The sequence below is a fragment of the Ixodes scapularis genome, unplaced genomic scaffold (genome assembly GCF_016920785.2).
Source record: "Ixodes scapularis isolate PalLabHiFi unplaced genomic scaffold, ASM1692078v2 PGA_scaffold11__112_contigs__length_91849675, whole genome shotgun sequence".
NCBI lineage: Eukaryota > Metazoa > Arthropoda > Arachnida > Ixodida > Ixodidae > Ixodes > Ixodes scapularis.
The window spans coordinates 42005962-42030644 of NW_024609837.1; the positions used below are offsets into that span (position 1 = coordinate 42005962).

General features: G+C 46.2%; 2 protein-coding genes across 2 annotated transcripts in view; one reads left to right on the forward strand and one right to left on the reverse strand.

Moving 5' to 3' along the window:
- The window catches only part of LOC8031181 (arylsulfatase B), a 74626-nt gene extending 55369 nt beyond the window's left edge, over nucleotides 1–19257 (forward strand). The window contains exons 9-10 of the mRNA XM_042288977.1: nucleotides 15909–16082; nucleotides 19081–19257. Coding sequence (XP_042144911.1) covers nucleotides 15909–16082; nucleotides 19081–19209 — 303 coding nt within the window. The 3' untranslated portion in view covers nucleotides 19210–19257. The remainder of the gene's footprint in view (nucleotides 1–15908; nucleotides 16083–19080) is intronic.
- Nucleotides 19258–19799: 542 nt separating this feature from the next.
- LOC8031180 (kinesin-like protein KIN-14I) overlaps nucleotides 19800–24683 on the reverse strand; it is a 57141-nt gene continuing 52257 nt past the window's right edge. Inside the window, exon 15 of the mRNA XM_042288978.1 lies at nucleotides 19800–19962. Within this exon, the coding sequence (XP_042144912.1) occupies nucleotides 19800–19962 (163 nt within the window). The remainder of the gene's footprint in view (nucleotides 19963–24683) is intronic.

Genomic DNA, 24683 nt, shown 5'->3' on the forward strand with positions numbered 1-24683 from the left:
CGGGCCATGGCGGCGTAGCTCACCGTCGGTTGTTCCGGTGGTGACAGGTCGATGGGAGCCTCCTGCTGCAAGGCTCGCTGCACCCTCCTCTCGCACCACTTCCGTCATAGAAAGCGAGGCAGGGCGATCGGCAGTGGACAGCACCTTTCTGATCTCCTCCCGAACGACGTCGCGGATTATCTGGCGAAGGTTGTCGACACCAAGGCCGCCCAGGTCAAGTGGCACCGATGCAATCGCCGAAGCAGCATGGGAGCCGGCGAGTCGATTGTAGTGACCCGATCGTGCTTGTAAAGCACGCTCCATGTTCGTTGCTTCAGCGACGAATTCAGCTACCGTTGTCGGGGGGTGGCGAACAAGGCCGCCGAAGATTTCGCTTTTGACGCCCCTCATGAGGAAGCGCAACTTCTCCTCGGTGGCTTGCGGGTCGGCGCGTGTACAGAGTCGTAGCACGTCTTCAACGTAGCTTCTCACGCTTTCGTTCGGAGCTTGTGTTCGGAGATTGTGTCCGGGTCTGGAGCAGGTCCTCCGCATTCTGTCGCCGGTATTGGTTCGAGAAGGTTTGATTCATCTCGGTGGCGCACATATCCCACAAAGTGAGCGAAGCCTCGTGGTTTTCGAACCAGTGCCTCGCGGTGCCTTCCAGCGAGAAGTAGAGGTTCTGGAGGCGTTGCTCGGCGTTCCATCCGTTGTGGCGGGCCACGCGCTCATAGTGAAGGATCCAGTCCTCGATGTCTTCGTAGGTTTCGCCACGGAAAGGTGTCGGCGATCGGGGGGCGACGGGCAGGACAACGCCGGGAGGAGCGGTCATCGTCGCGGTCTTCCTTGATTTCTGCGGCAGGGGTCCGAGTTCAGGAGCTTGCCCTTGAAGACCGCGGCTGGCACGATGCTCTGAGTCTTCAACGGAAGGACGTCGGGAAATGGGGCTTGCTGACCGAGTTCTTGTAGGGGTACGCTGCACGGGTTTTCTACCCCGCACCTCCACCAGAAACGTCACGAATTAAGGCGACCAGAAGGCGAACAGTGAACTGAAAAGAAAGGTTTAATGAGTGAACTTGTGCCAACCAAAAATAAGTAACGAAACAGCGTCGAAGCAGCAGAAAAGCAGGCGGCGATTCGGCGGCGAATCAGAGAGCGCGAGCGAGACTGAGACTGACTCGACAAGGTCGCGGGCAGCTGCTTATCTACCGTGCGGCAAAGACTCGAAAGTTCGGCAAAGAAGGTTCGAGCGTCGCGCGCTCGCGGCGAGGATGGACTGGCACTTTCGAAAATAACAAAGCAGAGGGAAAGTTACGTCTGCTGCGAGAATGACCGGGAATCTTCTAGAAGACCGTGACCAAGCGCTGCCTTCTCGGCTCTGCGGGCGGCAATATTATTCTCTTTTTTACTCAAAGTTATGCTACTGTATCTTAGTATGGGGGGGGGGGGGGGGGGGAGTACAAAAACGCTCACAAACTACAATAACATTCTTAAATTACAGAAGAAAATTTTCCGGTTATTTGAAAGCTACACGGGAAATATGTAAGACCTTCCAACTGAGCCACTTTTTTTAGAAAACACGATATACTCAAGGTTGACCAAATTTATGACTTAAAGTTAATGCAACTAATCAAAACTGAGAAACTTTATGACATAACTACAAGTGATATATTGCATAGATACGCCTTTCGGCACTCTTTAAGACGACCTCCACAGATTCGAACACATTACGGAAAGCAAACTAAAAATTACCGGGTGAACAATTTATTAAATTCAATGGGAACCTTCGTAGATTTTAATAACTTCTTTTCTAAATTTAAGAAAAAGCTGAGGACACTCTTGGTGGGTAGGGACACTGCCTTGTAGCCATTTTTATACGTGTACAAATTGATGGTTTTTGTCTCTGAACTTGTGAAAAAGTTTCTTTCATAACATATATTACTAGTTGCGATCCTCTCTTGATGATGTAATGTAAAGCCATGTCATTATTTGAATCGCTGATCTGCACGAATGTATAGTATACTGTTTACCGTATGTACGAACTGCAAAGGGGACAGAGACCTTCGTCAGGCATTTTCTGCCTTTAGTCTCTGTTCCCCTTTCGGTTGATCCGAAAAAAATAAAGACTTCAAAGTTAAAAAATTCAAAGAAAATGCACATAAAAAGCCTCAAATGATAATCAAACGTGAACAAGAACTATTTTTGGTATAAGTTTTACGGGAAAGGTTTCATATAAATCATCACAGTAAACGTGGCTTGCTTTAAATCACGATTTAAATCTTGATGTAAATCATCTTGATTTGGTTTTTGGTGCCGTGTTTTTCAATACCTTGAGGCAGTAATATCTGCTAATTTTATTTACAGTATCTGTACCGAAACTCCGATCTTCTTGTTTACACGGTAACACGCCTCACGCGCCTCAACGTGAGGCCCGTTCACACACCTGCGTTCGGAGCGACCACTATGCTTACGAACGAATGCAACCGCTGCGACTTCAACGACAACTGTGCGTGACGTGTACACACACCTGCAACCGCATGCACCCACACGAATCAACAGCCAATGAGAAACGAGCTTCAGCTCTTGCTCCTAGCCAATAGTAAGCAACCCACCCACGCTTACAAACAGAGCGAACGGTTTCGTGCCCGACGCGAGGTCCTCACCGGAGCAGCCGGAGGTTTCGGCTACGGCTTACAGTCAGTCACGAAGATCTGCTTTGCGCCTACAATAGCTGTGTAAAGGCTGGTTCAGACATCTGAAACGAACCCGTTATCCACGACTGCGTCCGTTGTGACCGGGGCGACCGCTCTGCGCCGCGCGTACACTCCCGCAACCACTGCAACAAGCGCAGCGGGTAGGCAGCACGGCGACCGCCTCTCCACCGCCGTCAGCTGTTTCAGCGGTGCCTCTAAAAAAAAGGGGACCCGCTGCCACTCACTTGCGTAACCGAAAATAGACAGACCGTCTTGTATGACCTCAAGCTTTATTTATTTCCTTCATGATACGCTTGCAGGGTAGTGTATTAAAAAAAAAAAGCGCAGTAGGCCGTCTTGCATGATCACGACTTTAATACACAACTTTGCCAACAGTACGAATCTCGCCACATGCCCTTTTTAGGATTATAAAAGACGATGTAGATGTAATCTTAGCAGCCATATAGCAACGTAGAAATATAATTTCGTGATCAGATAGGCGTTGCGAGCGTTCAGGATTGCTACACTAATCACCTTTCTCGGGTGATGAAAACGCGTGAAAACTCGCATCCTTTATACGGTACGCATCAGTAATACCTTGAACCTGAGCACACGTATTAAATGCGCCAAAAAATAAATCCGGGCGATGTTCGAGGAATCAAATGCTAGGAAAGCACCACTGTAGTCGAAGTAAACGAACACGACGGCACGGGCGTCTCTCCTGTCTTGAGAGTGCCGCCATGAGATCGACGCACGAGTAGGTGAATTTTCCCTTCTAGCACGTGCTGGGTTATCATAACGACACACGACAAAATTGACAGCCAAGGATTGCACTTTTACCGGTAACGGTGAGCTTCCACCACGCCGTCCACGTCGACATCACCGCCGACGTCATGTTTGCAGATAGAAGGAGCCCGACACAACCGGCATGCGACGCGCGCGACCAAGCTCTTCTCGGCCTGTGATTGGTCTGTCGTTGTGGTCGTTCCCGAACGTACCGAAAAAGTTCAGCCCGGCTCAACTCCTTGCGTTGCGAACGAACACGAACGAAACGACCGTTTGGCGCTTCGTTGCTATGATAATTCCTCGTTTCAAACGGTTGCATTCGTTCGTGAGCATAGTGGTCGCTCCGAACGCAACTGTGTGAACGGGCCTTTCAGCGCCGTCCACACACTTGCAACCGAGTAGGACCGAGAGAGACAAGATGGGATTTTAAGCCTCTTGTGACGGCATAGGACCGAGTGCGCTGCTGCGGAGCAGGTCATACGCCGTCGCAAGAGGCTTAAAAACCGGCCTTGCCTCTCTGGGTCCTACTCAGTTGAAAGAATGTCAAGGGCGCTTTACAGAACAGTCTTTCCGCTGGCACACAAGACTGAAATCTGAAACATTATGTATATCGGTTTTTTTAGACGTGACTCAAAGACAGACAGACTCACCGGTTTCGCTGTTCATTATACTCCATCTCACTAGTTGTGTGCAGCAAAGGCAAGGTTAGGGGCTCGAGAGCGTGGCTTTTAGATGTGCATTTCTTGCGCGAGCTCTCGCGCAAACGAAGCATTCTCCAAAGCTGAGCTCTCGTGCCCCTATTCTTGCCTTTACTGCACACAAGACAGAGTATAGACGGTGAATGTCCTTAGTTAAAGGCAATGATGATATGATTCCGTCTTTCTGATTTTGATGAAAATGACTTAAAGGGGCCCTGCAATCCTCTTTAAACTTCTATTTTTTTTTTTTTTTTGCGTTTTTTACGTCTTTTTTGGTTCGGGCAACCTAGCGTGCACGAAGAGAGTAACTAAATATCAGGACGTCATGTTTTAGCCAGGCGACGCGTCAACCTCCTCCCCTTAAGGGGGCGCCCCGTGGTGTCGAACGCACACGGCATGTGACGAAATCGTGACGTTGTTGGTCCTGGTCAGCCGAGGAGGGAGGGCTGGCCCGAACTCGGGCAGCTCTCTCTCCTCAGGCTCACCTCCTTTCTCCGTCTTCCCCCCCGCGGCAAGGGTAATCCTCCGGCGCGGGAAAACGGGGGATAGAGGACCAAGGACGTCATGAAGGAAGTTATTTTTTGCTTGCTTTTGTAATTTTAATATGCCTATAACTTCTCAAATAAAGCGAATTTCGAGAAAAGAAAAAGTTCACTTAGTTCAAACGTCCCGTAGGCTCAGGCTCGGTGCAAATTAAAAAATAGTAAAAACGTCGTTGCAGGGCCCCTTAAGCCGGGCCATGGAAGCTCGTTCTCATAAGTCGTCATGTAAAAGATTTCCCTTCTGACCCGGACGTAGTCTAATCCTTTTCTCCCAGGAGCACTATACTCGCGGTCGAATTTCTGTGGCAATGCAGTCAATGCTAGGGGAGAGGGTGCACCAACCGCTGTACATGCGCTTTCTTCTTCTCTTCGGATTGCCACAGAAAGCTGACCGCGAGTATAGTTGCATCTGGTTGCATTCCCCCGCAATCCTCTCGAGGAGTAGTCTTTCAAAACACCCGATCAGCCCTAGTTGCACCATGTAATACAAGGGGGCTGGATGTTTTGCAGGGTCACGGCCGATCGATTCCGAAGGGCTGTGGCTGGGAGAGGCGTCGCCAGTTGAGGAAAGGAATGCCTCCTAAAATGTGTACTTTCCCAAAAAACGGGTGGCGAATCTGCTCGTTTGCTTATTCCCGACTAAACTCCCCGAGGAAAGACAAAGAGGCATACCGCGAGCGGCACCTGAATGTTCCCTCGCCCGGTCGTTAACACATCTCCCCGTCTGCCCAATGTACACTTTTCCACAGGAAAACGGAATTAGATACACCACCCCTCATGCGCAGGGGATAAGCGGGTTGCGGTGCTTAACTTGACATTGTGTACCCGCGCGGCCACCTCGATTCACGGCTGCACACAGCCGCCCCAACTTAGCTGGAGCCGGAAGCACAACTGGCACGTTGTACCTACTGGCAACCTTCTTGACACCATGGAACACCCTGTGCATATACGGAAAGACCACAGGTCTTACCGGTGGCTTTTGTCTTGCCTCAGTACTAGCAGGCCCTCTAAACACCTTAACCAAATATTCCACGACGCCCATGACAACTGCCAAAGGGAAACCAGCATTTGATAACCTTTTGACTTGCAACAAAGAACTCTCACCACACCCATGAAGGCGGTGCGGAGACTGGACAGTGCAATGACACTTTTCACTGTCTTAGAGTGTGCGGATTCATATACTAAGAGCCCCTTCTTAGACCTGGGCTCATAGGCCAAACAAATGCACATAGGAATATGGACATTTGTTTACTCTGCCTGAGTGTTTACGGCAACCGCGGAATAGGAGCATTTGTATGACGTTAACAGCTTGTGCACCGTGGACACCTATGTCATGACCATGCTTGATGGTATAGTGACTGAAGCTGTAAGGATCGAATGCGTCGCAGATCCCCAGTCCATCGCTCATCTACGTCAAAGACAGCATGTGGACGAATGTTGAGCGCTAAATAGTGCTGATATCATCTTAACTCTTAATGTGCGCCTACTTGAATATATCGAGTTGTCAGTTTGGATTATACTACCAAGATTCAATTATTGAAAGGCTCATCAAAGGTGCGCGTTTTTATCGCATCTTTATTCTCACAGATACGCTATATTTGAACTTTGGATTCACATAAAAACACTTATCAGCGGCGGCTGTCGAAAAACAAACTCGGTTTTCAACCCGCCGTCACAGTGGTTGTGCTTAGCGGCAAAAGGGGGGGGGGGGGGGGGGGGAGGAGGGGAGGGGGGAGAGTTGTTATGTGCCTAGATTGTAGAGTGTATCCAACTGCTCGATAGGGGTCACGTGATTTATGGGCCGCGTTTGCAATGCCAACTGCGAGGAAATGCCGAAAGCGTTCACCGTTACAAAGCGTTGTTAGTCTGCAAGCGTATCAGCCTCTCCGTCATCTTTCCTCCTTTCCACGCTCGAGCGCAACGCATGCGCGCTTGCGACCATTCTGCCCGAGGGGGCGTCCGCCATTAAATTGCAAACGCTCTCCATGGTCCGAATTGCTTCCTCTTTTAAATCGAGGCTCTCCAAGGACATGTCGTCTCAGCAGAGAGCAGCCGTTACAACGACGTGCCCCATAAATAGCGTTGACTATAGCGTTGGCTCGGAAAGCCGATTCCCCGGGAACATATAGCGTCAGCTGTTGCCCCTTTCAGACGCTGGACCCGTTGCTTTCATTCGGCTGACGCTTCGTCGCTACACTGATGGTGACCAAGAAAGCAAACTGCCAGTGAGTGGTAAATATAAACAAAATTCAAATACGCGCTTATTGTCTCTCGCAATTCAACGGGCTTTTCAGCGGTCGGAACGTGAACAAAGAAAATTTGAAAACAAGGACATCACGCCGTAGGGCGATACCAGAGAAGCATGTGTTGTTAGACGTCAGTTATCTTTTTTTTTTTTTTAAATCATGATATGGTTCCAAATTATCAATACCAAAGGTTTAGCCAATGTGTACGGCATCTGTCCTTATAAGCGTATCGGCATTCACTGTAAGACTCCCGATCCATATCATTATTGCTTCGCAGCCAATCATGATGCGGCATTAACCCGAGAAGAAAGCTTAAAATCCAATCACGAAAAAGAAGCGTGAATTAACGTAATAATCAACGCCCTGGGTTTCTTCGGCAGTCCCTTATTGGAGCGGTTTAGTGCTGTCAACCAAAGCGGTGCATAGACGCTTTTCGTTTCCTCTCGTTCTCAGTCACTTGGGTCCCGCATCTGGTATGTGGGACAAAAAAAAATAATAAGACATTTCAACCTGAAATGTGTGGGAATATATAGGTAAGGCAAGACAGGAATGTGTGACGATCACGCATGTCTCGTGATCACATTCCAGCGGCGGGGAGATATCGAAACGATATTTTAACGCATACCGAAAGTGACGACATTCAAGATGGTTGCGCCCTTGTGGAAAAGGCGTATACGTTTCAAGGGAAAATGGGTTTTACGTCTCTATCCTTTAATCACGCAAAGGTTCAAACACAAGGTCGCTATTCGCAGCTCATTAAGCGTTTGGCTCAAAACCCAGAGTGAAAGAGGCAGGAAAGACCATCTGCAACGTGACGCGGCATCTGGAGTTATCTTAGTTTGTACTGCTAACTATTTGCCTCAAACTATTTATCGGTAGTTTTCGCGCTCTTGATAGATTTCATATTTGTATTTGCAGTTTGTTTGGGGATGTATATGGTCACGTCACAAGTGAATTTATATGTGCTTACTGGTGTGCACAAGTTTTCACGTGGCTCTTCGTAAAGATAATCGAAGCAAGTAAAGGGGTCATGAAAAGAAATATATCGACCTCATCTTAATTTTCTTATATTCATTAAAGCCCAAAGATGTTGTTTACTAAGTTTTACGGCCAAATGTGGCGTCTTAATTTTGCAAACCTCGTTTAAAATTCGTGTTTTGGAGATTCTGAGACGACCATACGAGACTGTATGGGAGCCAGATGCAACAAAACGTCATCAGAAGTGTATGTAACGTGGAACATGTATTCAACTTTATTTACTGTTCAAACAATAAATTCAAAATTATAAAAACAATTCTCGTTTATTGATTCCCTTATATTATTCACAGGATACCGCATCACGTCATTGCAGTTCAGGTTCGGTTTCAAATAGATCCGGGTCTTCTGCCGCTTGGTTAACAAAGTAACAGTGGTTGTTCTGTCGACTGCTCGGTTGCTCGTCGTTTCTCGGCTCCTCGTCCTCTGTTCGTTGATGGTTTAGGTTGTGGTTCGTGTTATCGTCGCTCGGTGTGTTGTGTGCGCGTGTCAGCCCCCGTCATGCCGACGGGTGCGTTGTGAGACACTGCTGCGAGACGTGCAGTAGCGCAGATGACATACGGTTTCATAACCTGCCGCGGGAGCCACGTCGTAAGGACTTGTAGCTTTGAGCTATTGGCCGCGATGGTCTGGATGACATCGGTGCATGCGTGCGTCATGTCTGTTCCGACCCATTTTTTTCCGGGGGACTACGAGATTAATATTTAAGTGCGGCAAAGCCTCAGCCTGGATTTTATGGAAGCGGCTACCGTTTGATGTTACAGACAGAATCTAGTTCTAGTCCAACTTAAAGATGTCTGTGTTGCTAATCGCCGATGACAGAGAGCATCTCTGGTAACTTCCTGTCTTAACACAGTGTTTATTTTGTCCTCTTCGACGTCTTCTATCAAAGCTCAACAGCACTGTCTGCAAATTCTCCCTGACCCATTTTTTTTTTTATCACCAGCACGATGGTCATTGCCCATTAAGATGGCGTGACTGGCAACAGGAGTTCTAGCAACACGCTCAAGCTTAGCTGAGATGTTTTCTTGTGCGTGTATGTAGGATATCTTGCCCTACAAAATCTTGGCCTTGCATGTTCCCGAAAGTGGCTCTTTTCAGGCCAGTCTTCTGGTCATCATCATACAGGGCCCCCGCAGCATGTACAGTGCTCACCAACTTTATATAAAGCATTCAATTGTGTCTTTTCTCATGACAGAGCTATCCTGGGGGTAGCCGAGCTAAGGTTTCGTGGATTGGCACTCAACAGGCCCCCATCTGGAACTGCTACGTAAATAAACCACTGTTATGCTTCCACAAGGATAGTGTTGCCAAAGAAGGCACGAAATTCGTGTGTTCTGTGTAAGTTTTGATAAGCACTGCATGTGGCAGTTTAAAAGCATACCTTATTTACCTTATTTTTCAATGCTAATGCAAGAACCCTTCCTGAAGCCCCATACCGCACCCCTACATCCCAATGCTGCACATTTTTCTTGAGCTAGAATGTAAAGCAAAATATTTGAATGATGCTCATCACCCAATACTTTGTTCATCTTCATGGTTTTTGCAAGCCCAGAAATGGATCTTCAGACACTCTCACTATGGTTTTGTCTCCAGGTAACTGCTGTAGGTTCCTTACTAGTCAGTATGGTAAGTATATGATGTTATGATGTTGCAAATAACAAACAGCTCTTAGCGCAATTTCGTAACATAAAAAACATGTCCTCATAAACAGCACCTTGAAAAATGTGTTCAACATCTAATCTTATTGTGTACGACGTTCATCTTTGTAAAAAAATTAAAACTGTGTACCTACTACGATTGGTACTACACCCTCGTGACGATTTCTACTGAGAAAAATCGTCTGTGTTCTCAAGTGGCTAATAAATGCACGGATCTGTGCGCAATGAATTATTCATTTGTAAATTACTGATAGCTAGATATTTATTTCGGCTCAGGAGAGTCACAGCGCCGCAGAAAGGCAAGTACCTTATACCGTCATTGTCGAAGGCCAGCGGCGCCGCGTCCAACGATGATGAGATGATATTGTACAGATGAATTCGAAAACACTTCAGCCTTTCCACTCTGGTAAAGAACGAAGAGCAGCGGAGTTGTACTATGTGCCGTTGTCACTCATAGATGGCGGTAGCTGTCCAGAGGGTTGTGTCGAGATTTATTTGTCCACGGAGACGAAACTGGGGAGACTAGCCCTTAACAGCTCCGCTGTTAAAAATGGGATGATGATTTAAATCGAGCTTGTGACCAAGTGTGAAGCGTTGATGTCCGCCATGTGCCGCCATGTGCTGCTGACTTCTAACAAGGGGGGTCTCGAGCGCCTGGCGAGGACTCCCTACTTGCACGGCTTGCAGACAAGCCGGTCGAATTTTTGGCGATGCAGGGAGTCCAGCACCCCCGTGGTGGAGCTCAAGGCCGGGTTTGGTTCCTGTGTTCGCAAGGCGGCGGTCTTAGCGAAAGCGGGCACTGAAATCTCCAAGCTTGCTGTCGAGTTCGTAACCGAGCAGCCTGAGCTCCCAGTTGACAGAAGGCTGTACTGGTTGTAGCTGAGCTAGTTGGGCCATATTCTTGGGTGGTGCCAGCTTAACACTAATAAGCACAGAAAATTTACAACCGCTGAACTATCAACCATTAAAGCCTTCTTTTTTCTTCACTACTCAGTATTTACAACCTGGATTGAAGCCCTCTTCTTCCTTATTTACAAACTGCATTAAAGCCTTCTTCCTCCTCTTCTATAGCTATCTACAAATGTGGAGCTGATTCGTGCCCTTCAGGACCCCCGCAGAACCAGTTTGTCTCGCTTGTGCAGCGCCAGGGAAGGCGCACTGACACATTCATCTTTTTTTTTTTTTTATCGATCGCCAATGCCTCAAAGATTTCACGCGCAAGTTTTTCTTTGTTCTTTCCTAGAACCTTGATGTTTTTCAAACTTGCAGTGCACCGGCATTTTCGACAATGGACTGGTAGATGCCCCGCTGCTGATATGTTCTTTAACGAAGCAGCATATATTCCCTTGTCCAGTCGTTGATGCAACGACCGGTTTGGCCTTTATAGCACCGACCGGTTTGGCCTTTATAGCACCAACCGCATGGATAATAGGATGTCATATATGACTTCTTTTTCACAAGATGCATATTTTGTCCTGTGAGCAATGTCACCAACTTCTCTTTTAAATTCTCCCTCCTGGTTTACCCTGCGACACATAGAATATGCCTTATTCGGCGCAGAGCAAACCACGTGAACGCCTTGCCGTCCAGCAACCTTCTTCAATCTGTGAGATATATTTATTTATTTTATTTATTTACAGAGTACCTACATCGCCTCGAGGGCATTATTGTAGGAGGGGCGGGAAATAACACACATACATAAAAACACAAAGTGGTCACTTGTCCGCACAGATTAGATATACAGCCGAGAAAAAAATACACTGTTGTCCAAGGTGCTCACCACATCATCAGGCAGCAAGTTCCACTCTCTAATTGTCTTTACAAAAAAGGATGACAGAAGCTGTTTGTTTTATAGGAATATTCAAAAACTTTTCTAGAGTTATCACACCTAGCTGAAACATACGTTGGTCCCAAAAGATACTCATTCTTATTAATACCAGTATTATTATAATAAATGCGATGGAAAAACTTCAATCTTAATTTTTGCCTTCGGAATCTTTTGACAAAATGCACCGCGACACAGGAGGAGAGTGAGACCCGCTGTAATACTTTATATCCCCCTCAGGCAATTTAGCCATTCACTGCGATAGATGTCCTTACGCCCCGGAATCGGAACAAACAAAAATTCTGGGAAAGCGAAGATGCAAAATCTCGAGAGAGCTGTACGAGTCATTCAACATTAGAGTGCAGGGTAATGACATATGCATAAGTGCCACGATAGTCCATCTAACAGACAAGGAATTTGAATTCCAGCTTGAGAAGACCAATTGGGTGAATAAATAGTGTGTGGTGTTTCAATAAACATTTAGTCGAAAGCAGCCCTTCGAGTTGTTTCCCTTACTCTGCCCCTGTCTTGCGGCGCATTTTGTCAAAAGAGATCATGTACCAACTGGCCCATCTGTCACTATTGATGCTGTGTGTGATGCCGTGGATATAAGTCGCAATCACTATAGGCTTTCGTGTATTTTCCTTTGGCCATTTTCTTCAGGGTTCCACTTCTTACAGTTGCAGATCTTTTCACACGTCGCTATCAATACTGCGTATGAGTAATTGGCATCTTGTAGCCTTGATCTTTGTGTTTGGAAGCTTCGCTCAACTTGATGACTGCAGGACTTTTTAAGGGCAGATGTAAGTGCTGTAGTGGCTACACCTCGTTTCACTTTTTTTTTAATGTCCAGAGTCAAAAGGAACGAATCCTTTACAGGATCTATCTTGATACCTCCAGCCCTCGTGACCAACCGTAAACTTCAGGGCCAAATCCAGGAATCTTATAGACTTGTCCACAGGAAGCTCGTAGGTGAACGAGGGACCAAAGTAGCTCTGTTGGAAACATCTCATAACAATTTCATGGCACTCGTTGGTTTCTTCATCCACCTCCGTGTTGCATAAAACCAAGAAATCGTCGACATACCTGAATACCACCTCGATCCTAAGATCCTTGACGATCTTTTGAATTTTAATTCCTTCCACATGCCGCGAGAAACACATCACAGAGAACTGGGGCCATTCCAGATCCGATGTACACACCGGTTTCTTTGTACATATCGTTGATAATGGCATGACACTACCGTCGTTCTTAGGTAGACGCTCAGTAGCTCCAGAAAACTGTCTAGGTTGATTCCTGCCACATTCTGGAACGAGATGTCACCCTGCTTCTCTATGATTGTTCGGAGAATGTGTAAAAGGCTTGCATGTTTAATTTAATAAAGCATGTCCTGAATGTCGATGGAAAAGCTAGAAATAATTTCGGAGCCCTTTTCTTTGAAGGAAGGCGATCACACTTCCTGAGTTAGGTACCTTGAAAGGAACTTGTATCTAGACCATGGACAAAAGCTTATCCAAAAAGGTTGACAAATGAGCTTGCCATGTTCCTCTTTCCGAAACAATAGCACGAAACAGAACATCAACCTTGCGGGTTTTGGCGGAGAAAAAAACGTAAAGGTGGTCCTTCTTTGTTCCTTTGATTTTTGTGGCAAGGCTTTCCTGGAGGTTTCTTTCAGGTATTTATAAGATGACTTTTTTTTGTAGAGTTTGTTCTTCTTTTTTCCATCTGAATGAAGTTCTTAGTTACTGCCTGATTGACCCGTGCGTCGTACTTGCCAGACTCAGGGACTACAATCCCTCATTCTTTGTCTGACACACGGAGCTTAAGGTTTTTCTCCGAAATTTGTGTCTCGCACGCCTAAGGGGTCAGGCACATAAAAAAAATGAGCTTCGGATGGACAGCAACATGAGTTGTGGAGCAAATATGTTATAACCAACGGGTCATAACATTCAAGGAGTCAAAACATACATTAGGTCTCTTGACACAAGAGTCAAAACATCCAACGCGTCAAAACATCCATACGGGTCTAAACATCCATAGAGTCAAAACGTTTATCGTGTCAGTACATCGATCTGAGTCAGAACATCCATAAAGTTAAAACGTCCATTGAGTCAGAACAACCACCCGGAGGCTTGAAAGCCGGGGACCTTGAAAAGTTGTAAGATATATATATATAGTTGAGTCACTCTTGTACACATAGCTATCATGTCGTTTTTAATGTTTCTCTATAAGGTTGTATGCGTAGACACATGCATAGCGTAATCAATTGTCCGCATGATTTTTTTTTTTTTGTGCTTAAGTGCTTCATACAAAGACTTCGGTTGTTTTTAGGCACAAAGAACTAAATAAATGAACAAATAACTTATAAGATAACGCATGTACTTCCCGATGACGGTTCCGGGAAGGATGCAATTCATCTTCGCAAGGGACCTGCTCGCTGCTCAGCCACCGGTATTTCCACTGGACGCTGCTGGGCTGGAACAATTTGCTAAGTGTTTTGACTGCTTCTGGCTCTCGAAAACAGTTGTCAAAAACATCTGGGGCCAGTTTGAGAATGATGGACCACGCACCACCAACATGGTGGAAAGGTGGCATAACGGGCTGCACAGCCGGCTGATGAGTCATCATCCAGACTTGGCTGAATTCATACAGTTCCTGAAAGTTATCCAGCATCCCTCGCAAAACAGGTTCCAGGCACTGCTTTTGGATCGCCTGTACAGGCGGTTCAAGTGAACAGACGTAACAAACGGCTGCAGGAGGAGATGGCTATGTTTTTGTGCTACGGCGACTGCAGTTTCAACATTTCAAGACGTGCTGAACTACGTTGACATAATTTCAATGGTTGGAGTCCTTCCATAAAACGAACTGACTAGTACCGTAGCCGGCTTGCCTGAAAATGAGTAATTTTTATTGATGTATAATATACAGCCAATAAACCGTTTTGAATGCCTCGGGCCATACTGGCATTCTACTCAGCGACCTTTCATAAAATATCATAGCGTCACAGCTCAGAGTGAAAGTCGGGGTACAACGTATACTCCGTTAACCCCTTGGTCTATAGTGCGGTGGAAGCGCTGTGGAAGCGCTATAGAACCCATATTTTCGCAAGTGCAACCAATAGGTTCTAAACCAGTGGAAACATGCCCCCGCACTCAAAGCTGCTTCGACCGCCACCCCCCCCCCCCCCCCCCCCAATCCCTCCCCCCCTCCCCCCGCACCTCTCTTCGTCGGGCTCTACAACACACCCGACTAGGGTGACCACCCGTCCCGCGACTCGCGGGACTGTCCCGCATTTAAGGGCTCGTGTCCCGCGTCCCGCGAAAAAATCCCAAATCTTCAAAATGTCCCGCATTTCACATTGTCGTAAAATTCGCTCTGCAATTCATGGTGCCGCCGAACAACGGGCACGGGGCAGCCACGTTTGGCTTGACATGATGGCGCACCGTCCAGTATGTAAAAACAACTCTTGTGTATGACCCGAAGTAGAAGGAAGAGTGCGGGTTTTTAATTTTGGTTATCGTGTTTAGTGAGGTTTATGTGTGTATATTGTTTGTCTGTATGTATGTATCAGTAGTTGGTGACATGTATTCTTTCTTTGGAAGCCTTGTTAACCCGTTCGTTTCAAGTTGTCAATCATTGTTTCTTCAATATGTGCGTTCTCACTAATAGATCTCCGAAGATTCTATCAGAATGCAGCCTTCATTTCTCTGCACTGCGCTTCGTCAGTGGTGAACTACACGATGCGACATGAGCCCCCAAACGTCGCCCCCACACATCAAATATACTTCCGGAGCCCCTGGTGACACTAGCTGTGTAATGGTAATTAGTGAGGATGAAACGAGCAGACCTGTTTTGGATGGCTTTTAAATGCATGACTACTAATCTTCAAATAAAATCATCCCCTTTAAATAAACTGCAAGAAGATTCGCATGCCCTAATTCACACTGTCATTAAACTTGAAGAAGCCAAAAGGTGGTGCATTTTTTATATATGTATATAGCCACCCGGCAACGGCCAGACGGTATCAGCATAATGAGAGCCCACGGTTAGACCCTGTCTCGTTGTAATTTGGCAAAGGGTGAACGCTACGCCCTGTACAGAAAGAGCCCTTGTCCTGTCCGTTATCTACTTGTCCTTGTCTATCGCGCTAACTGTTTGGGAGACGTTTAACCTATAGGTCGTCAACTTATGTTGTTGCGATAATAGAGAGTTTTAGGGAACCGTTTTTGCACATCTGATAAGGTACGGTGGGCCTTTCGGTACGAACTGATCATGCGCTACCAGAGAAGACTCCGATATGCGCAGTTCGTACCGGAGGGTCCATCGTACCGCATTGGATGCGCAAAGACGGTTCCCTAAAACTCTCTAGTAAGATGTTAGGTTCTCGTCACGCCCTGCGTTTCTTGAGGTGTCGCTGTCTCTAACAATAAAACCGCCTCCGATCAGGTGTTGTCCTGTTACCACGGCAAGACGCTGGAGACTCCGGCCGAGCACCCGGACGCTGTCCTGACCGAAATCGTCTCCGGAGGCGACTTCTGTCACCCCTCGTTGGGCACCTGCATGTACGACCTCCTGACCGACCCTTGGGAAAGATTCAACATCTACAAGCCCGATCACCCTGTGAGTCCCAAACAAAGCATTGAAGAAGGTCTGTCACGAATGAAGGTGACGAGAGGATGAGCAGTGAACTGAAAATAAAGGTTTAATTGGCGAAATTGTACCAAATAAATAAAGAACGAGCGTCCAGGCAGCAGTAAAGCAGGCGGCGATTTGGCGGCGTAACAGCAAGCGAGAGCGAGACTGACTCGACAAGGTCCCGCGCAGTTCCTTATAAAGTGTGCGTGACTACCTCAAAATTCGGCTAAGAAGCTTCGAGCGTCTTGCGCTTGGGGCGAGAAATAACAGGCACTTTCGAGAACAAGAAACTAGGACGAAATGATAGAAGTTACGTCCCAAGTAAGAATAAACGCGAGTCTTCTTGAATTCCGTTACCGAGCGTTGCTTGTTCGGCCCTGCGCGCGGCAATATGTTGACACGTGGGAACACGACTCACGGTGACCCAACAATCGAGGAAAAATGTTTGCGACCTAAAACCTGGCTTTTTGTTGTTATTTTTTCGACAAGAAATATACCGCTTTTAGAGCAATGCGCTCAAGGCGCATTGCTCTACACTGGATAACGAAACAGAACTCTGAATATTTTAGAAGTAATAGGCCCTCTGCCACCTATATGTATAAATAAAAATAATAAAATTCATCATATGTCACTTCTACACTCAATAAAACACCAAAACGAGCTTATAAAAAAAATGAGTGCGTAGTTAGGTAGGAGATGCAACTTATATGCGAACATAACGTAAAGGAACAAATAATCTGGCGCGTGTTAAACATGTTGAAAAGCTTATTTAATTAAACGCGCCCTGAGGAGGTTTCTGACGTCGCCTAAATATTTGCCGATAACTAACTCTGCGAGCTCAAAGCATCTTAGAAAGTCATCAATCATAACGATGCGTGGCCGATTTTCTTATTAATGAACAATCAAGGATTGAAATTATCTTCGGCGAGGAGGGGAGCATTGTAGAGGCAGCCAGGACGGCATGTGACCAGTGAAAACGGGACATTTCGTTGAGATTGGAAACGCTGTTATTACAAAATGTGTATGTTTTTGTAAATGATGGAGGCAGGTAAGAGTAGCCGAAATTGTTAATTTTTCGCGGAGTGGGAACTTGGTCTTTGTGGACGCAAGCGGTACGGGTCTCAAGGGTGAGTTTTCCAACTGAGTGTTTTAGTAACGTCGGTTGAATCGTTGTTTTGTCTGAATGGGCAACGAGCCGCGCGCATTCGGGATATCACTCCGCTACCACATTGGTCGGAGGCGGGAGGATTCTTCGCGTGCTATTGACTAACAGTGGTTCTGGTTTCGGAACATGCTCCTTCCATCGCCGGAGATAAAATCGGAGTGTTGCGATCTTCGATTGCTTTCTTAATAGGCAGATCGGCCGCGTATCGTCATGATTTAGGAATTTCTAAGATGCCTAGAGCCAGCAGAATGAGTTATCGCCATATTTAGGCGATCTCAGAAACCTTGTCAGGGCACCTTTAATGTAGTTTGTGTATAATCAAGATAAGCAGTGTTTGACGTGAGCTGTCGAGTATGTTTCTCAACACGTTTAAGGATGGATCCGCATATATATATTACGTCTTCTCGCATTTTCGGTTCTATAAGAAATTGTTCTTATTTGTATGTACAGCTTCATTGGCCTATACTACTCCTGCTTAGGCCAACCACTAACCCGCAGTATGTTCTTAGTTAAAACGAATTACGCAAGCATGATCATGCTGACTAAGACCAGGAGCACAAAATGCGCCCCGTACAAACCACACTCCGTGTGTCGTTTGTGCTAGTTTGTTCATTGTGCACCACAGATGTTGGCCAGGGCGAGATGCAGCGAACGAGCGCAACGCACGGTTAAAAGTAATTTAGTAATAGTAACGGTTACAAGTATTTTATTACTTCAAAAAGTAATTATATTACTATTGTGATTACTGCATCATAAAAGTAATCAACTGATTACAAAATTACTCCAAAAAGTAAGCGATTACAAGTAATTTTGTTACTTGTAATGCGTACGGTACAAGTCTGCCGACAGCCACCATACCGACCCGGGTTCGAGCCCCGCTGGGGCGTCTTTCTTATTTCTTAAGCTTTGTATATTATAACCTTAACGTCGTCTAACGCTCCAAGCGCGTCGCTTCTCTGTCGATCGTCCATGAGCTTCGTTCAGAACGATTTTCTCGTAGAATGAGCGTCACAATACACGTCCTGTGTTAAGATAAGAATTCCTGAGAGCCGGCCAATCCCGAGGCTTCTGAGTTTGTAGTTGTGGGAGAGTCTTGTCCTGCTATTCTTAACCTGGAATATACTAATGTGTTTAGTTTTTATTCGCCGTAACTTAACTCCACCCTAAAATCCCCAACTCACCACGCCCCAAAAAGAGCCCACCTCCTATTTCTTCCCCTTTAAAGCGATAGTATCACACTGGAACTTTCCGCGGGTCTTTCTTGCTCGAGGTCTGACCAGATTACGTCCCAATGTCATGCGACGTCACGGTCACGTGACATCAATTTACCCGCTAGAGATATAGTCGGGGAATTGACGTCACTGTTTCAAGTCGTGGTGTCATGTGACCTCAGGTCGCATGACGGGACCACGTGACGTGAGGTCACGCGACATCCATTTCCCGGCTAAACGTAGCACGGAAATCGTCGAGGTAGTCACGTGACGTGGTGTCATCGTGGTATGTGACGTCAAAGTGTCACATTACGTGACATCAAAGTGTCACATTACGTGACGTCAAAGTGTCACATTACGTGACGTCCCAATTTTCCCCGCTACATCAGGCAGATATTATATCACCTATACTCCAAGAAAAGTGATGCTCCTTAAAAAAGAATCCAATAAGTGCTATTGCAACTTTATTGAATTTGACGAAGGGTCTACGCTGGGCGATCTTTATCTGTCCAACGTGGGTTGGCCTTGATTCGGGAATGTAAGGTACATCGAAAGCTTCCATATGGAACATTGGGATCCCTTTTAAATGTTTACTTTGTGTCCGCAGGAATATATGAAACTCCGTGCACGACTGGAGGAGCTCAAGCTGACCATGAAAGCGCCCATGTTCGGCGTCGCCGATCCCAAGGCCAACCCGCTTCGTCGCAATGGCGTCTGGGACTCCTGGCTGGACTAGAGCCCCAATCGGCGACTGAAATTTTGCTACGGCGTTCACAGTACACACGTAGACTCCCCGCAATACTATATTTATACGTTTCTTGCTGCACCTAGGTCCGTTTTCAGTCACAATCTCTTAAACAAGCGTTCAGCTAACTGATCGCCTAGCAATTTTTGTATGAAAAAATACAGCTTTAAAATATCTTTTTTTTTAATAGCTTTAACACAAATAGGATGTTAGGCCTTGTGAATTCTTAGCGTTGCTTGAGAAATAAAGGTTGAATATGGTCGGTTCATGCCGTCTTACTAGTGCAGCCCTGCCGGACACTTTTGAAAATATCCGAACTCATGTTATTAGTCAAGCAATTGATAAAAATAAAACGTATGATTTCTAAAAGGCCATATCACAAATCCTCGACGGCCAGACAATGAATGAACGGATGCAATACCGAGAGCTGTTACAACATGAAGTGGGCTAAGATCGAAGGCTGAATCATTTGTCTAAGATAGAAAGGTGGCCTGGGCCATTTAGCTAAGATCAATGATGTTCTACATATTTTGGCTTAAATCAAAGACGTTTTCAGCCATTTGGTCAAGGTAAAACGTGTTTTAAGCCATTTGGCTAAGATCAATGACGTTCTCAGCCTTTTTACTAAGATCTAAGGCATTCTCGACCATTTGGCTTAGAGAGAAGGTGTTCTCAGTCATTTTGCTGAGATGAGAAATGTTGTCAAACGTTGAACTAAGATTGAAAGCGTCTTCAGCCATCTGGCTAAGATAGAAGATGTTCTCAGCCTTTAGATGAGATCAATACCGTGCTAAGCCTCACTCTCAAAAAAAAAAAAAATACTTGAGGTACACTTAAGCACTTCTTATGAGTTGTGGATTCGGAAGCATGCACGTCATTCTTCCGCTCCCTTATTTCGTCTGCAGCGTATTTGCGTCGACCGCAGAGCGCGCCCTCTCCCAACACCCTCTCCTTGCCGCTCTGACCTTGGACGCTCCATGTTAACGGCGCGCTGACTAGCGCTGACTAGAGTTCCTGTATTCGCCTCGAGATCGAACCGTGTCGCCACCGCGCGGCCGAAATTGGAAACGCGCGAAAGCGGGGATACCGGCGTGCGTCGTCTGCTACGGACGCACGCTGAGAAGCATGGATCTTGACGACGCAAGCCCGTTTCAGGCTGAGCTTGACATTCCTTATTAAATGTTTTATGTTTTTGTTTCCGTTTCTTCTTACTAAAGGTTGTGTTGTATCGTTCGCCATGCGTAGAAATTCAGCAAAGCGATTATTATTAAGTCGGAAGCTTCCATAATCTTAGTGTGTTGTTTTTTATACAATCGCTGGTCCCGCGTATTTTGTTATCTCGCACAAACCTTGGCTTTCATGAAGCATTGAATGTTGAGTGGGCCTGTGGTTTGATTAGAAAATTAACCCGACTGATCGCTATCCCCTTTAATAGACTAATCAATCAATAAATCCGTATGTTGATTTTTCGCCGGTCACATTGCGCGAAGGACGTTAAAACTAAACATTTTTCTACTGGTTTTACTATGTCATAAATGGCATATTGCATTCCCATTATAAACTTCACGTTGGGAGTCCTACATAAATATGAACACGGGAAGCCTATTAAAATGAAGTATTTTTTAAGTTATTATTTAAACAGTATAATCCCCCTCGGCGAAATGACAAGCACGCTGTAGTGGTGTACCGTGCAAGCCTGTGTCACAAAAGAAGTAAAGACGTCAAAAATATTAAAGCGGGCATATTTTACTCCTTGTTGACTTTATCCAGCAGAAGACTCCAATTAACCGGCAGAAAAAAAAATTGCAATTAAAGCATTACTTGAATAATCTGAAAGTTAATCGATGAACTGCTCAGTCCCGATATACGTTAGGTGAGGGCGGAGGGTGATCGGAAAGTCTCGTGAGGGTCGCTAGCCCTCATCAGTAAAAGAGTATCACTGCGGCCGATGTTGTCTGTGTCGTGGTGCGCGTTGTTTGTTTGGGTTGCAACTCACCGTGTTTGAATACAAGATTATTTAGCCAGAAATTTATAGTATTACCTCTTGACATCCTCGGCCCTCAGCGAGAAAATTGAAGCGGGTGAACCCACACTACCGAGAAAGCATTTAATAATAGGAACATTGCTGCGTTGCTCGGTTACACTCGTTTATTACAGTCACGGCAGATATATTAGAACAGTTTGTTTCGCTTGTTTCAGTTGTCCTGCCAACCGTGCAGTTTGCAGATTTTGACTAGAAGAGACACTCCCTCCTCATCGCAACGCAGTAGATTTGTTCAGACTCCAAAAAAACTTATCCACACTATGGCACAATGAAAGGGCAGAGGAACTCAATAGCATAATAATTTCCAATACAGCGCTAACTTATTTTCATTCCAAATATTTATATTACTGTAAAAGCTAGACGTTAAAAAAAGTATAGAAGCTGCGATTTCACAACCCACAGTACCAGTATTATGTTATCTGGGTTGGAATTTATTCTTTTTTTTTAATTCCCACGTTGATGAACCGATACATCCATTTTAAAAGAAACAAATATTTAACATAAATATTCCAGTTCAGCCGGAGACAGGCATCAGTCGTGGTGATCCATGCTTTCCAACGTCTGCCTAGAGCAGACGACGCACCCACAGAAGCGATTATATAAATTTAGGCCGCACGCTGGCAACACGATTCGATCTTCACTGAAGCACCGAACAGTACTGGATCCTTTTCCGCTAGAATTGTTTTCCCACCGATAGTACGCGACAAAATAAACGCAAGAACCTACGCCGTCTAGCGCGCGACCGTGGAGAGCCTATGGGGCGGCCGTTCTACTATCCCCGCTTTGATGATGATGATAGCGCGGATGTAGCGCCACCTCTAGGTCGATCTCGAGGCCAATAGCTACCTACGGTAGCAGAGTTGCGCATTCAGCCTCGGCGCGTGGCCGTAGCGCCGGCTTTCCCGCACGAGATGGATGCTTTGCTCCTCACGTGACTAAATTTGGCGAATAGCGGCGCCGCGCGCGCCGCCGCGCATGGAAAACAGGAGAGGAGGAAAAGGAGGCGGAAAGCAGGGAAACATACGCCGGGGCAAGAGAAACGTCGGCGGAGCGACCGTAAAGGTGGCTTTCTTGCACGCCAACGGATGCTTTGCTCCTCACGTGATGGATCTCGGCGAAAAGCGGCGTGGCGGCGCGGGGAAAACAAATGCGCAACTCTGGCTCCCGTAGGGAGCCTATACAGGAACTCTAGCGCTGACTAGAGTTCCTGTATAGGCTCCCTACGACCGTTGGTAGCATATACAGGAACTCTAGCGCTGACGGACACGCAGCGCCATGGGGTGAGCGGTTGTGGAAACTGACGCGCAGCGGCCAATGGGAGCCTCGTCGACGCGCGCCAGCCAATGACATCGAAGTCGAAATCCATCAACTTTACTCCGCTTTTTGGGGATCGGTAAAACTAGGCGCTGTTGTCTAGGCTTTTCGCGTGGTTTCGTAGCTGGGAGCTGACTTCACTTGGAGAAAGGATTTAAGGTGCCATTTGGTGGCTTCAAACTGATGACGTCGGCTCGCTCCATGGGACGGTTAATGCTTTCACATTGAAAGGTATATTCTTACACCCCTTGTCCCATATACCACACCCCAGAGCTTCAGTTCGACGTATAGCGCGCTGACGTCGAACCGACGGTACCTACTTTCACGAGCGGCTTGATAGCCGAATGGTACAACTTATTAGAATAGTTGATGTACGTGTTACTGACTACAAAAAAGTAATCGGGGTTTTCTTTGCCCTAATGCAAAACCTCAGTGTTTTTTTTTTTTCTTCTAGTCTTCAATACGTATTTTATCTGTTTAATGAGGTATATATCACCGTCAGGGCCGTACCCAGAAAAAAATTTCGGGGGGGGTTTTCGGGGACAACGGCGGCCATTTTGAAAATGTCTATTGTCTTATTTTCGCCTATGAATCATGTGCATCGGTGGCATACAATGGAGAGTTATAGCAAACCGGAGAACCGGTCCCGGTTTGGTACCCGGTAGCCGACCGGCGCCACTGCGCGTGCGCAGAGGTGGAGATTAAAATCGGCTGGCTGCAAGTGCACCGACCAGGGCCGTACCCGGAAAACAATTTCGGGGGGGGGGGGGGGGGGGGGGGGGGGGGGTCAGAACCCCCTAACCCCCCCCCCCCCCCCCCCCTGGTTACGGCCCTGATCACTGTTCTCAAGCCCCTCGTAAAAGTTGGGGCCGTCTGTCCGACGTCAGTGCACTGTACGTAGAACTGAAGTTTTGGGCTGTCGTATATACGACAAGGGGTGTAAGAATATACCCTTTTTTTCTCAGAGTGCTTTTTTTTAAGATCGAAGGTGTTCTCAGACATTTGACTGAGATAGAAGGTGTCCTAAGACATTTATTTATTTATTTATTTACAGAGTACCTACATGCCTCGAGGGCATTATTGTACGAGGGGCAGGAAATAACACACATACATAAAAAACACAAAATGATCACTTTGTGTTTTTATGTTGTCTTTTTTTTTTTTTTTTTTTTTTTTGCTGAGATCAATATTGTTTTGAGCCCTTCGGCTAAGATCGAAGGCGTGCTCAGCCATTCGGTTAAGATAGAAGCTGTTCTCGGCCATTTGGCTGAGATCAATTATGTTCTCGGCATTCTGGCTAAGATCGAAGGCGTTCTCAGCCATTTCGCTAAGATAGAGGGTGTTCTGAGGCATTTGGCTGAGATAAATAATGTTCTCGGCCTTTTGGCTAAGATCGAAGGTGTTTTCCGCCATAAGATAGAATGTTGTCTCAGCCATTTGGCCTAAAGCAATAATGTTCTCAGCCTTTTGGCAGAGACCAAAGGCATTCTTAGCTATTTGTCTAAGATAGGATGTCGTCTAAGCCATTTGGCTAAGGTAGGGTGTGTTCTAAGCAATTTGGTTGAGATCAATGACATGCTCACCCTTTCAGCTAAGATTCCCCCCTCCCTGCCAAACAAACGCACACACACACACACACACAATTTTACCCCTGCAAAAGCTTCAAATGATTAAACTGAACTTTTCAAACTGGTTATTCTTGTATGGCAGATAATCAAAGGTTCAACATAATATGAAAGTGCTCTAACGTGAGATATAAATTAGTGGCAGAAGTAATAGTTTTGGAAAACATCCGCAAGAGGAATTTCATTTACACGAGATTCAAGAAAACAAAATCCGGGAAAGGTAAGTCAAAAACGAAACAAGAACTTTTTTTTTTTTTTTTTTTTTGGGGGGGGGGGGGGGGGGGGGATTTGCTTTTGGCTGACTTTTAAAACGCTTTGTAAGAAAAACACGCTATACCGTTTAAACACGCTATACCCTTATTAAATACAGTGCGCATTCTTACTTCGTCAGAATTGCTCCCCAACCCTGCCCGTCAGGATCCGGATGAGTATATTACCAGTGTGCGTTCGTGTATCACTATTGCGTGATGCACGTTGAAGAC